Source organism: Lycorma delicatula, chromosome 5 (genome assembly GCF_047948215.1).
Source record: "Lycorma delicatula isolate Av1 chromosome 5, ASM4794821v1, whole genome shotgun sequence".
Lineage (NCBI taxonomy): Eukaryota > Metazoa > Arthropoda > Insecta > Hemiptera > Fulgoridae > Lycorma > Lycorma delicatula.
The window spans coordinates 76,099,894-76,114,297 of NC_134459.1; the positions used below are offsets into that span (position 1 = coordinate 76,099,894).

The following is a 14,404-nucleotide window of genomic DNA, read 5'->3' on the forward strand; positions in this document are numbered from 1 at the left end:
AACAAATTTCTTACGTACAATGCACACATAAATAATCCAAAAAATATTTTTCAACAAATCAATCCTTGTCTCAAAGTAAAAATACATTTTTTTTGTTCTTTTGCTCTATTTCCCTTTGTTTAAATATTTTCAAGAATTTTTTGTACATTGTATTTCATATATATCAAGAAATGTATCCTATTTTTTTAATTATAAACTCGGGACTTAAAATTTATAAAAGTTTTTTGTAAATTTTCTTTTTCTATCTTACCCTTTATTGAAGGAAGTGTTAGATTTAGATCAAACCAAATAAACAAATTTGATAAACTAATCTATATACTCGTAGGAATATTTTTAGAAAATTTTTTCTTAAAATTTATCCCTCGCCTTTAAAAAATTTATATTTCTTTTTTGACTAACTCTTTTTTTTTTAATTTTTATTATTAATATCCAGAAAAGCCATTCTACACTTTTTCAGCTTTTATAAATAATCGCAATATAATATTCTCCTAGATCAGAATTACAAATTATCTTGTCCTGTAAATTTGTTATATTTCCGTGAATCAATTTATATATTCTAAAGTACGTTTCCTTATAGTAAGGATTTAATTATGAATCATTAATCAGATGACTGGTTTAATCCTATTTTCCATTCATTCCTGTTCATTATCACATTTTTACCTCAGCATATTTACTATATGCTCTGTGGTCTTATTTTTATATACTCCGATTTCTGTCTTCCTGTACCGTTTTCCCTGTGTTAACAAACTATTATGGATGTCCTTCTACAACCAAATTACAATCTGAATTTATTAATAAATGCCACATCAACTTCGTCCTTCAAAAGATTGGATTTCAATTTGTTTTCCTTTCCATTCAATAATCTCCTCAATTTTATCTTTATCATTCAATTTACTTTATCATAATTTTTATTCGACACCATATTTCACAGCCTGCTCTATTCATTTTCATTTTTATTTTTATTTTATCAATGTTTCACTACCATAAAAAACCATAGTTAACTTTTAAATGTTTTAGAAACTTTCTTCTAATTTATATTAATAACTACCTACATCTGACAACTTCAAACTTCTTAACTTTATAAAATCTCTACTTGCTAGTGCTAATCTGTTTACTTAACTTTGTCGTCATTTGTAATTTTACTCCCTACGTTGCAAAATTCTAAAAATACTAATATATTATGTTCATGTATCTTCAAATTCGCTCTTCTTTACTCTTCTTTAATTTATCTGTTAAATTTCTATACCTTTATTTCACTCTTATTTATTTTCAAACTGAATTTCTTTACGAGCAGTAAATCCATACCCTTTCATTATTTTGTATAACTCATTTTTGTTTTTTCTCGAAATAGCAATATGATTAAGGAATATTAGCCTCTTAATTTTTTATTTCCCGGCTACAACAGTGTATGCTGCTACTGCAGCTACAGCTGTAACGGGAAATAATAAAGATCGGTAAAAAAAAATCGAAATTAATTGGTTTTTTAAGTTTTGTACCTTAAGGAAACATTTTTTTTAAATTTAACAAAAAACAGATTTAAATAAATTGTAAATAATCAGCGAAAAATCTTTTTTTTCCAATGCTCCCAAGTCCAAAAAATCATAATTTTGCCAGACGGAGGTTTGAGCATATGTACATGTATATTTACAGATATATATCGGCCTGTATTTTGTCTTATAACTACGGTCATGACCGATTTTCTTAAAACTTGATAGGTATTACCTTCGGAGGGAAAGAATTATTGAACGAATTAGAAAAAAGGTGGGGTTGTTTTAGCCTAAATTTTTTTTTTCTTTTACTGGGGCGATTTAGCAAAATTTTTTATTACAAAATTTGAACTTTTTTATTATGATTACAAATTACAAAAGATTTTTATTTAATATTCACCCCCTCAAAAAAAATAACTACATACATTTTGTTTATCTAGATATATATCTAGATAAATAGATTTATCTAGATAAATCTTGAAAAATATTTTTTGGATTATTTATGTGTGCATTGTACGTAAGAAATTTGTTTTAATAAAGTTTTCTCTAAAATACCTTTGAAGAAAATCGAAATGGTTTTTTTCGAGATATTTCTCACCCATTTAATGAATTTTGAAAAAAAATTAATATGACCAGGGCTCCGTATAAAGAAATATTTGAGCAAATTTGAAGAAATTAGGTTCGGTCTATCTTGACATATTAGGACAAAAGCAGTGCGATACACATACGTACATACGTTTTTTTGGTCTGAATGAACTAGTTTGACCCTAAAACGTAAAGTTTTGCAAAAGTCGCCGATACCCCATTTTTCACATTATCATCGTACCTTTCCTCTTTAATATAGCTATCTTAACTACAGTGTCCCATATAAAACGCAACCCATCAATCTCTCATCCATGAAATTTCAAAATTCAAGCTTACTCCCCTATTCGTTACTGAAATAGACTCGTCCAACATCTGTACATCGCAGCGACGCAGTAGAACACTACCGATAGTAACAAAAATGCAATCATAACGTTCAGTGTGTTGCTAGAGACAAGATGGTGTTTTCACTAGATGAACGTGTTTTCATTGTTGAGTCGTACTTCAGAACGAAATCAGTGTTTGCAGTGCAAAATTTTTTTTATTCGCCATAAGTACCCAAATAAACCAGCTCCTAACAAAACATCAGTATTAAGGTTAGTTGTAAAATTTAAAGAGACCGGTTCTGTTAATAACAAGGAACGCAAAAGATCTGCGTCAGTGTTGAATACAGATACAGTCACTGAAATCAAAGACCGATTACTCGCCTCGCCAAATAAATCGATCAGACGTTTATCTGCTGAAATTAATTTATCTAAATCGACTGTTTATCGGGCGACCAAACAATTACAATTACGACCTTATCGGATTCAAACGGTTCATCGATTTCTTGAGCCCGACAAAGAAAAAGGGCTACAATATTGTCAACGGTTCCGTCGATTTCTGCGTGAGGGAATTAATGTTATGGATTCGTTATTTTCCACAGATGAAGCACGGTTTCATTTGGATGGCTACGTAAACAGCCAAAACAGTAGAATTTGGAGTGCTGAAAATCCCCACGTTTATCACGAAAAACAATTACACCCGCAGAAGTTGGGCGTGTGGTGCGCGATATCGCGGAAGAAAATAATCGGTCCTATTTTTTTCGAGTACACCATTAATGCAGAACGATATCAGGATATTTTATTTCAGTTCATCGCACTCTTGGAAGGGGAAGACAGACACTGCCGGCTACAACATGAAGGTGCGACATTGCACTACGCAGGTTCAACTTCTGATTTCGTTGAGGAATTATTTGGTAATCGTGTTATCGGTCGAGGCTTGTGGCCACCAAGATCTCCAGATTTGATTGCGGCGGATTTTTTTCTATGGGGTTATCTCAAAGAAAAAGCCTACAGCAACAAACCACGAACACTTGAACGATTGAAAGTCAATATTGAACAAGCTGTATTAAATATCCATCCAGCCACAAACTTTGAAAAAAGTTGCAAGAAACGCTGTAAAAAGAATTGAAGCTTGTATTCAAGAAAATGGCGGCCACTTCCAACATTTAATCTGAATGTAAGGTAATGGATGGTAATAATAAAAATTACATTTACATTTACACATGCCTTTTTATTATTTCAATATTTACCAATATAAGGTTGTGTTGCGTTTTATATGGGACACTCTGTATATTCGCCAGGAAAGCAATAAAAAAGAAAGCTACATTATGCGAATAAAGTGTATCACTTTTATCAGTTGGTGAGGTCTAAATTCGAATTTCTTCATAAATACTGGGAAATTTCAACAACATCGTTTCAATTTTTCTTTTAACTCGGTTACAAAAATGAAATATCAATGAAAAAGAGATGGTAAAATGTTAATGAGATCTTATTGTAGGTACAAATGATTTTTTAAAGGATTTTTTTTTATAAATCTGTGGGTAAGAATTGTTTTATTCGCAGAATAGTTATTCTGGAAAATAAAATTTACTTTCAATAATTACAAGGAATAGTTACTTTTGATTAAATTTAAACGTTATGTAATTGGTGTATAGTTTTGTGGTATTAATGATATAAGATTAAAGCTATTGTTGGATGCATTTGAATCTGATTTCCGATTTTATCGGTATAGTTCACTTGTAGATAAATGAGAATCAACTAATGGAATTGATCACGAGCTTGGGATCCGGTAAAACCAACTAACTCTAATAGGGCTCACAGGTCGTTCGTTGGCGGTCAGTACAATTTGTTGAAAAAAAAAAAATTACTTCAATAGCAGCATTTTTTTAAGTAACTTAAATTGAGAGAAAAAAGTAATTCAAATCGTTTTATTTTATTTTACTTTCAATTGAATTTGAAATTAAAAATTAAAATTTGGTGAGATAATTGAAAAGGTTTATTTTTTCTCTTTAATTTAATTGGATGTCAGAGTAATTACTTTTTATATTGAGAGAAATCATAAGCCTGGAGGATTACCAGAGATTGATTGAAATAAAATTGAAAAGCTTGTGAAAAAACTTTCCCATTTTCAATCATTTGTTTTTTTATTTAATTATTATTATTATGTTTTTTATTGAATAATGCTGTATAAATGAATATTACGACTATAAATTATATTGATTTTTTAGAAAACTTTAATAAAATATAATGGTATTTAATAACTGAAATATTTAAACAGTTATTATTTATATCTTGCGTTAATATGAATTCCAAACGTAAATTTTAATAAAAAGATAAATAAAGAAAATAATTATAACTGCTTATTATTAATAATTTTCCAATAAGTTCTTAATCCATTTTTTCAAATAATACAGCTGAATTATATTGTTTTTTTATCTAATAATGAATAAACGATAAGTAACATCACAAAAAAGAAGAATTCCCAGTCAATTCGTTTGGTAAAAATAATACCGCTTTTATGTAAGCTGCAACGATTTAGTTCGTTCAAGGACAAAATTCATTTGAACTGTATTACATTTTTATGCTAAATTTATTTATAAAAATTATTATCTTAGTTTATACAAGGTGATTTACGTAATGTTACCGGCGTTTTCTGAGCTGGTTCTACTAGTGAAAATAATGAAAAACGTTCATATATAACATGATTCCTAGCCAAAGGGTGAAATAAAACCATATTGAAATTCTAGAAATCCAAATTAAGGGGCAAACTTTATGCTTTTTTATGGTTTCTAATCTGAAAAATTGAATAAAATAGGTTGCAGAATCACATCTCCAGCAATTTTCATAATATTACACATAAAACAGAAAACGTTTTGTCTAAAATCATATTTTACTACTGTAATATAAAACTTTGTTAAATAACTAATAAATGCGTAAAATTTATTATCAAAACTTGTAAAGAATTTAATTCTGAGAAAATCAACGTAAAACAGCCAAATAAAAACAAATACAAGAAACTTGTTTTATTTCATTAACACTCACCGTCTGAAAACGAAACACGTACAAAGCAGGTTTACGTTCTTACAAAGTGCAATGATACAAAAATTATTGTTGTGTAAAGATAAAAATACAATAAATAAAAATGAAAATTGTAGAAAATTCTAAACTGTTTTTAGTCAATGTATTTCTGTGTTCTAGGAAGTTCGAGTTCTATTACCATTAATAGGCATCTATCTTTTATTTTCCCGGTGAACGTAGCTAGAATAGCGCTACATTTAAGGGGAAAGTATAGTGATCATATCCAAAATGGGGAAATCAGTTTTTTGAAAATCTTTACGTTTTAGAGTTAATCTAGTTCATTAGATCAGAAAAAAAGATGTAAGTACGTACGTGTGTGTCGCACTGTTTTTGGCCTTATATTACAGGATTGACTGAACCGATTTTCTTCAACTTTAGCTCAATTATTTCTATATATTGGATATTGATCATATTAATTTTTTCAAAATTCGTTAAAGGGGTGGAGTATATCACGAAAAAACTAATTTTGATATATTCAGAGGCATTATAGAGAAAACTTATGAAAGTAAATTTTTTACCTACAAAGCATATATAAATAATAAAAAAAACTATATAGCCAACTCTCACCTCCTAAAATTGAAATTTATGTGTTTTATCCTTTTGCTCTATCTCCCTTCGGTCAAATATTTTTCAGAACTTTTTTGAAACTTTATGCTTCATATATAGAACTATCAAAAAATGACTTTGAATTTAAAAACACCTGATGTGGACATTACATGACTTCCTTGTACGCCTACTAAATTACATATATACATGTTTTTAAAAGTACATAAAATTTTACTTCACTAATAACTTCTGATTTTTTTCATATATTTTTTTTATTGTTATTATTAAATTATTATTTATTGTAAAAATGTTTTTACAATCACAGGTTGATATTACATATCACAGGTTGATTAATAAATCAGTGTATTTAAATTAAAAAAAAAAGTTAAAAAAACAGATGAAGTCGGATTTGAACCGATGTGCCTTCTTCCTTCCCTTTGTAAGATCTAAATATTTCATTAATTAAAATTTTATTTGGCTATAACTCCGGAACCAATGAAAATAAGTACCACTTATAATACTCGTTGAAAAGCTCGCAATGCGGGCTTATTACTGCAGTTAAAAAAATTCGAAAATCCAAATGTTTTGGATTTTGGGCTTTTTTGGACACTTTTGGTCCAGTCGATTGCAGTCAAAAGGGAAGGTAGTGCACAACTAGATAAAACCAAAATTTCAACATCCTACGGCTAATGGTTTTTGAATTATGCGAGATACATACGTACGTACAAACGTCACGCCGAAACTAGTCAAAATTGATTCAGGGATCGTCAAAATTGATATTTCTGTTGAAATCTGAAAACCGAAATTTTTCGCGATCACAATACTTCCTTGTACGAAAAAAAATATAAACGTGGACCTAAAATGCAGAAATGTTTTTTGAAAAAAATTTTTTATTATTTTAACTTTTATTGAAGGTTGTGTTAGATTTAGAGAAAACTTTATTTAAGAAAAGTTTATTTTCTACCCCTAAAAAATGTATGTTCTGTTTTTTGTTTGGTTTTTTGGCTCTAGGTCTTTTTTTTATTTATTTTTTTGTATTTTTCTTTATTATTTAAAGATATATTAAAATTAAAGTAGCTTTGGCACCTATATTTTATATTTCGGACATAAAATGAGAAGCAGTTTTTTTTTATTCATTTCTTTCATAAACGTTATACTTTATTTTTTCAATATTTTAAAACAATTCTCTTTTAAATTAATTTTTTTGTTAGGAATCACTTCTTTATAAATAACTTTTCCAAAATTTCCTCTCACACAATAAGGAAGTCCAAAAAATCGAAATTTGGAAATTTTGGTGTTTAAATTTTATTTTGGTAATAATTAATAAACAAAATTTGGAAAGTTTTTTTAGTTTTTCGATATAAAAATTTATAAAACTAATTTTAAAAATGTAGGCGTTATTAAAAGTCTTTTTAATTCAGAAAAACTGTACAAGAACATATTAGAATGACTTTTTAAGATTATTTTACTTTACAATTTTGTAAACTTTTTACGATTTTAAAATCGTAGAAAAAAAATAGTAAAATAAAACTTTGCTTTACTTTTTTATTTTACTATTTTTTTTTCTACGATTTTAAAATTGTACTTTTTAACCGGTGTAGCCGGGAAAGTCATGCAATACTTTGCCAGATTCTTTTAACGGTAAAAAAAATATACTTAATCGAAAAAATTGGACCACAAAACTGCATATAAATAATGTTTTATATAAAGAATACCGTTTTTGTACGTATTTAATAGTTTTATTTATTTTCATTTTTAAACAAATAGGAGAATGCAAAAACATTCTTTGCAAAACCTTTCTTAAATTTCATTGATTTCATGATAGGAAAAATGGATAAACCTCTGAAAATGTACAAGAGGTTGTATTACGTATTAGAATCTGTACAAAAATATGTCGATGAGGATCAATATTTTTAATTCAGAGTTCTCTTTACGATTATGCTTGAAATGTTTAGGAACACTTTAAGTACGGTTATTTCCTAATACTAAATTCAAGCTGATAAAAGTTTTTATCTGTGGGTAAAAAGGAAATAGCTTGAAAATTTGACATGCGGACAGGTGTTTGATTGTAGGGAAACCGAAAATTGACAAAATTCAATTTTACCTTCTTATTGGAAGTGAAAAAGTAGCCAGCGTTTTTTTTGGTGAGCATGTTTTTTAGGTTGTTAAACTAAAGGTACATTATTCGATCGTCATATAAATTTAACTTTAACTTCGTTTAAAAAGAGATAGATTATAAAAAAAAAATCTATCATAAAGTAACATCATAACTTTCGAAGACAGAATTAATTGGATTTATCCACAAAAAAAATAATTATTAGATATAATACATTAAAATTACTACAATTAATTAATTATTTTACCTTTTCACTTTAATTATCTCCCTTATCTACGACTGTTCAGTTTCATTCTGTTTTTCTGCTTCTAGTAACGATTGATGCAATCTTTCTTTTTCAAACCAATGGTGTCGAAGTCTTGCTTTTGCCGCCGAAAGCGATTTCAATTGTTCCTAAAACAAATAAAATAAAATTATGAAATATTTTTTGTTAGATTATTTTCTTATTAGTGTAGTTAATTACAACTTATACTCATCACAGTATTTCTTAGATGTTACAATATTTTCTGCATCGGTAATAATTTCTATGACTAGCGTCAATCGGACATTTCCTATTATCACATCTTTTATTTCCTGGTATTGTTTTCTTAAATTGTTAGCTTCTCAATCATATTCTTTGTTTCTTTTCATTGCATGATCATACGCTATAAATAGTTCTAATGTTATTCAAATAACGTGTTTTACTTTGTTTTCCTTTTTTTTTAATAAAGTTTCCCCAGTTTTCCCCATTCTCTCAACACAATCTCATTCCTCATGTTGTTCATCTATTTTATTTTTTCCATTTTACTACTAAACAAATTTTCAAATATTTCAATGTATTTTTCATTTTTCTTTTTAAATTTTAAATCAATATATACTATAAAATGAAGGCCTATTAATTACACTAGTCGACATAAAATTTGGAACTGAAAGAAAGGGAGTACATGTGTATGCAGTATATTATATACTGAATCTGTATATGTATTTCGAAACAACCCTTAACGTTACATTCTTAAAACCACTTAAATTTATTTGTTCCATCATTCGTGTAACAAACAATACAAATAAGTTATTAGTTTCACAATATAAATAAGTTTGCTTATTCACGTCTGATTTATATTGTCTTTCATGCTGTAGACCTACGTTTGATATATAACAGTCGAATGATGTCATTTCATGTCAAGCCAGGCATGTATAGACATGGCAATGAGTCAAGTAATGAGTAATTCAACGTGATAAAATTTTCTTCAGAATTAGTTCAACTCTTGGTTTGACTTGCTGTGTTCTTTAGTTGTGGTAGTAGTTTTATCATACACATATAAAAACTGTTTCGTAAGTGATGCCGTAAATTTAGTAATTTTTTGACAGAACAACTTCTGGTATTATTTTAATTGAACATTAAGATTTGTTAAGTTGTGTGTGTGTGTTTCGCGCTGTGTTTTATTGCACTGCATGTTAAAATAAGTTTATGAAACATTTTAAATAATTAAGTATTTATAAAATAAAACTTAATTATTTTTGTAATTAGATATTTCTGTAATATTTCAATTTACTTTCATTCATTAAACATTTTGAATTTTACAATGAATAAAAATCGGGCCTGTAAAAATTCTCCAAATATATTTTGTTACGTTTGCGGAGAATTCACCACGAAAAGTCAACGAAAACCAGTATCGAATATGCTGAAAACTGCTTACAAATATTATGTTGACTGTCCCTTGGGAGACCAAGATAAACCCTGGGCTCCGCATGTAGCATTCTTCAAGTGGTACGTTAAACTAACCCGGTGGTTAAAAGGAAAAAAGAGCATTTACCTTTTGGCGTACCTTTGATTTGGTGAGAGCCTACTAACCATTATGATGACTGCTATTTTCGCTTAACAAATGTTACTGATTTCAATTCAAACAATAAAAGTAGTATTGTATATCCAAATGTTCGTTCAGCTTTGAGATCAGTATTTCATGGAGTTGTTTTACCGATTCCGATTGCTCCAATTTCTTGGAAAGAAAATTCTGATTCCTCAGAAGGCTCAACCGATGAATTCTCAACTTTAATAAATTAGTTACATTCCAGAAGAATCAAATACTGAGCCTCACCTCATCACACAAGCAGAACTGATCGACCTAATTCGTGACTTGTGTTTGTCGAAACTACATGCAGATCTTCTAGGTTCACTTCTTAAAGAATGGAATTTATTAAACGAGGATTCTAAAATTTCAGTATATAGAAATTGAAACGAAAGTTTACTGAAATTCTTTAATTTGTTCTGCCATGATGTTAGGGGCTAATGTCTGAAATGGACGTTGACTATGTTATTCATGATCAGAGTTTATTCAGAGACTCACGAAAAAGAAGCTTAAAGGCAGTGTTGTTGCGTAAATCGAATTGTTTTCTTCTATAATAAGTTTTCGGTAGTACATGCTGTAGGAATGAAAGAAACAAAAATTATAAAAACTATTAAGTATGATGAACAGTCATGGCGACTCATTGCTGATCTGAAAGCGGTAGTTCTTCTTCTCGTTCTTCGAAGTGGCTTTAAAAAATATATGTGTTTCTTGTGTTTGTGGGAGAGTCGGGCTATAGGTAAACATTACGCAGTTAAAGACTGGCCAAAAAGAAATCAGTTTACCCCCAGCAAAGGAAAAATGCTGTTAATATTTCCCTTGTCGAAACAGATCGTATTATTTTACTACTTCTACACATAAAACTAGGCTTGATGAAGAATTTTTTAAAATCATTTGATAAAGATGGTGACGGCTTTAAATATTTAACTGAAGTTTTTTCACAGTTAAGTGAAGCCAAATTAAAAGAGGGAATATTTATCGGGCCACAAATAAGAAAATTAATTCGTGAAAATATATTTGACAGAAAACTGAATCCTAAGGAACTAGCAGCATGGAAATCGTTCACTGATATCGTTACTGGTTTTCTTGGAAACAAAATAGCGAAAACCATGATCAGCTTATAAATAAACTCTTAGTGAACTACAAAAATTTAGGCTGCAGAATGTCACTGAAAATTCATTTCTTACTTTCTCATGTGGACTTTTACTTGGTGACATCAGCGACGAATAAGGAGAAAGGCTCCATCAAGATATATTACAGATGGAACAACGTTATCGAGGCAGATGGGGAGAATCTATGATGACTACTGCTGGATGATAAAAAGGGAAGACTTCACTGAACACAAAAGGAGAATAAGAAAAAAGAAATTAAAGTAAATGTCTGCAAAATAAAGGTAGGAATTTTTATTGTTATTATTATTTGTTCATTCTATTATTTAAGAAGTTTCTCAATATTTTAGAGTCATAATTAATAATCTGAGGGTATTATGAAGAAAAACTGATTTCATTTTAAGATTCAGCATAAAAAATACATATAATTCGCCTACTTTTATCTCAGTTCCAAATTATTATTATTTTGTTGACCTGTGTTATTTTTGTATACGGAAAGTCAAAGTATTTTGTGCAAGTAAGAGGTATCTTGAAAATAAGTTAAATCTCTTTTATGTGTTTATTTATTTTTTACTAAAAAAATGAAAACAAAATTGTAAAGGTTACAGCTAATTGTAGTAAATTATTTAAAAAACATAATACAATACTATTTTTTAAAATAATAATACAAAAATTATATATTTTATTAAATATTATTAGATATTAATTATATTATTTTATAAACATTACTACTACAATTTATTGAACCGTAAGTTCAATGTAGTAAAAAAATATATAAAAGGGTTTTATTTGTTTAAAAGTTTTATAAACTGTTTTTGTCCGCTGAACTTGCATATTTGTAGACGTTAGTATGCATATTTTGCACGAGTATATTCACACCTACGTTGTATTTACAATATCTGTGAGCGGTAATGGTTTCACCAATATCAGATTGCGACGTTGTCAGAACTTTGTCGAGTCAGCTGAATAATGTATCTCTATTGTGAAAATTTACTTTGACTAGAGCAAAAATATGTTTTTTTTTAAAAGGTTTCATTTGGACAATTTTTTACCCACCTAATTTATAAGTTTATTATTTCGCACGTAAAATTATAATTTTACTCAAATTTCTAGTTAATTTAAAATTGTAGTGAAGTATTAATTAAAAATTCTCTTTATTTTTTATTAAAAAAAAAAATGTGAGAAAACGTAAATCAAAATTGAATTAAACTGGATTTCTAATTAAATACCAGATGTTTTTATAGTATTAAAAGGAAATGTTAAATAATAATAGTAAACGAATGGATTATGTAAATTAGACAGCTTAAGACTACTTAAGCTGATTATTTTATTAAATTTCGTTATTTTTGTGCAAAATGATAAAGTAATGAATATTTTACCTATGCCTGTACTCTGTATAATATGACACTATTCTGTATAATCACAATTTTTTGTATATAATAATATATTGAGTATATGACTTATTATTCTGTATTCATAATATGATATTAGAGAATGAAACTGTAGTGATATAACTAATAAATTTCACGACTTCAACCGAATATATTAATTTATTAAAATAAATTAAAATTTTTTATCATTTAATGCTTTCGTTGAAAGTCTTCATTAAATACTTTCTTCATTTTCAAAGTACTTCTGAATGAATTAAAAAACAATTAACAAATCAATTTTTTTTTTGTCTTCATTCGTTTGGCTTGTTTGATGCAGCTCTCCAAGGTTCCCTATCTAGTGACAGTCGTTTCATTCTTCGGTATACTCTCTAAATCCTACATCCATAATAATTAGTTTTACATATTCCAAACGTTGCCTGCCTGCACAATTTTTTTCCATCTACCTGTCCCTCCAATATCAAAGCGACTACTTCGGGATGCCTTAAGATGTAGCCTGTCTCTTCTTTTAGCTATATTTTTTCAAATGCTTCTTTCTTCATCGATTTGCCGCATCACTTCTTCATTTACCACTTTATCCATCCATCTGATTTTTAAAATTTCCTGTAGCACTCAAAAGCTTCTAATCTTTTCTTCTCAGGTACTCCGATCGTTCAAGTTTCCATATAAAGCTACGCTTCAAACATATACTTTCAAAAATATTTTCCTGATGTTTAAATTAATTTTTGATGGAAGGAAATTTTATTTCTGACTGAAAGCTCCTTTTGCCTGTGCTATACGGCATTTTATATCGCTCCTGCGTCGTCCATCTTTAGTAATGCTACTTTCCAAATAATAAAATTCTTCTACCTCCACAGTCTTTTCTCGTTCTAGTTTTATATTCAGTGCTCCATCGTGGTATTTCGACTACATTTCATTACCTTCGTTTTGTTCTTGTTTATTTTCATGTGGTAGTTCTTGCGTAGGATTTCATCCATTCCATCATTATTTCTTCTAAATCTTTTTTACTCAGCTAGAATTACTATATCATCAGCAAATCAATAAATAATTTAATCAAATTACATATTATAAAACTTTAAAAATGTTTGCGTAAGAAGACCGACATTTTGTTATTTTATTTTGTTTCCTTTTGACAAAGTATCGACACATTATAATTTAAAATATTATTAAAAAAATATTTGATGTATAAAAGTTGTTAAACGTCAAAAACGCACGGCAATAAAAAAAAAAACAAGTTTCAACTCGCTCACCACTGTGACTCACTGCATTTAGCGCGTATGAAAAATTCACCACTACTCAGTCAACATAACTTTAACTTTTTTCGACTAAATTGAGCGTAACCCAAGAACGGCTCAACTAATCTTCATCAAATTTTCACATGCACTATTCTGGATACGCTACTACAGCATATCATAATAATTATTTCCCTGAAATTAGATTAATCTAGTAGTTTTTGAGATTTTTGAGCGAAAGATTTTATATATATATATATATATATATGGGAAACCCGATTTTAAGTAAATGGTATTTTCGTACTCCTCATATCTCAGAATGTAATGAAAATCCACTTTCACCCCCTCCCCCATGCGACTCAAAGGAATGCCGAACTTTTTTCCAAAAGTCAGTAAAAAATAAATAAAATATTTTCTACTCTAAAAATTATGACAGTTTTAGAAATGTTTGTGACAAATTTAAAAACCATATTCCCGAAAATATACGTTAAAATAACATGGCAATGAAAATAAAATTAATGATCAAGTAAAATTTGAACCCGAAATCTGGGTTAAGGAAATAATAGATTTAAATTATTCAATATTTAAAATTAAAAAAAATAATAATTTCATTTTCTACCAGTAGATTATAATAACAGTGGAAAAATTAATATATTTCAATTACTAAAATAGTAAACTTCTATCTCCACAGTTTTTAAACTTAATTATTTTATTATAATA

General features: G+C 28.4%; 1 protein-coding gene across 1 annotated transcript in view; it reads right to left on the reverse strand.

Annotated features, from left to right (window-relative positions):
• The window catches only part of LOC142324457 (uncharacterized), a 948,409-nt gene that overhangs the window by 19,092 nt on the left and 914,913 nt on the right, over positions 1–14,404 (reverse strand). Inside the window, exon 8 of the mRNA XM_075365286.1 lies at positions 8,380–8,525. Coding sequence (XP_075221401.1) covers positions 8,406–8,525 — 120 coding nt within the window. The 3' untranslated portion in view covers positions 8,380–8,405. The remainder of the gene's footprint in view (positions 1–8,379; positions 8,526–14,404) is intronic.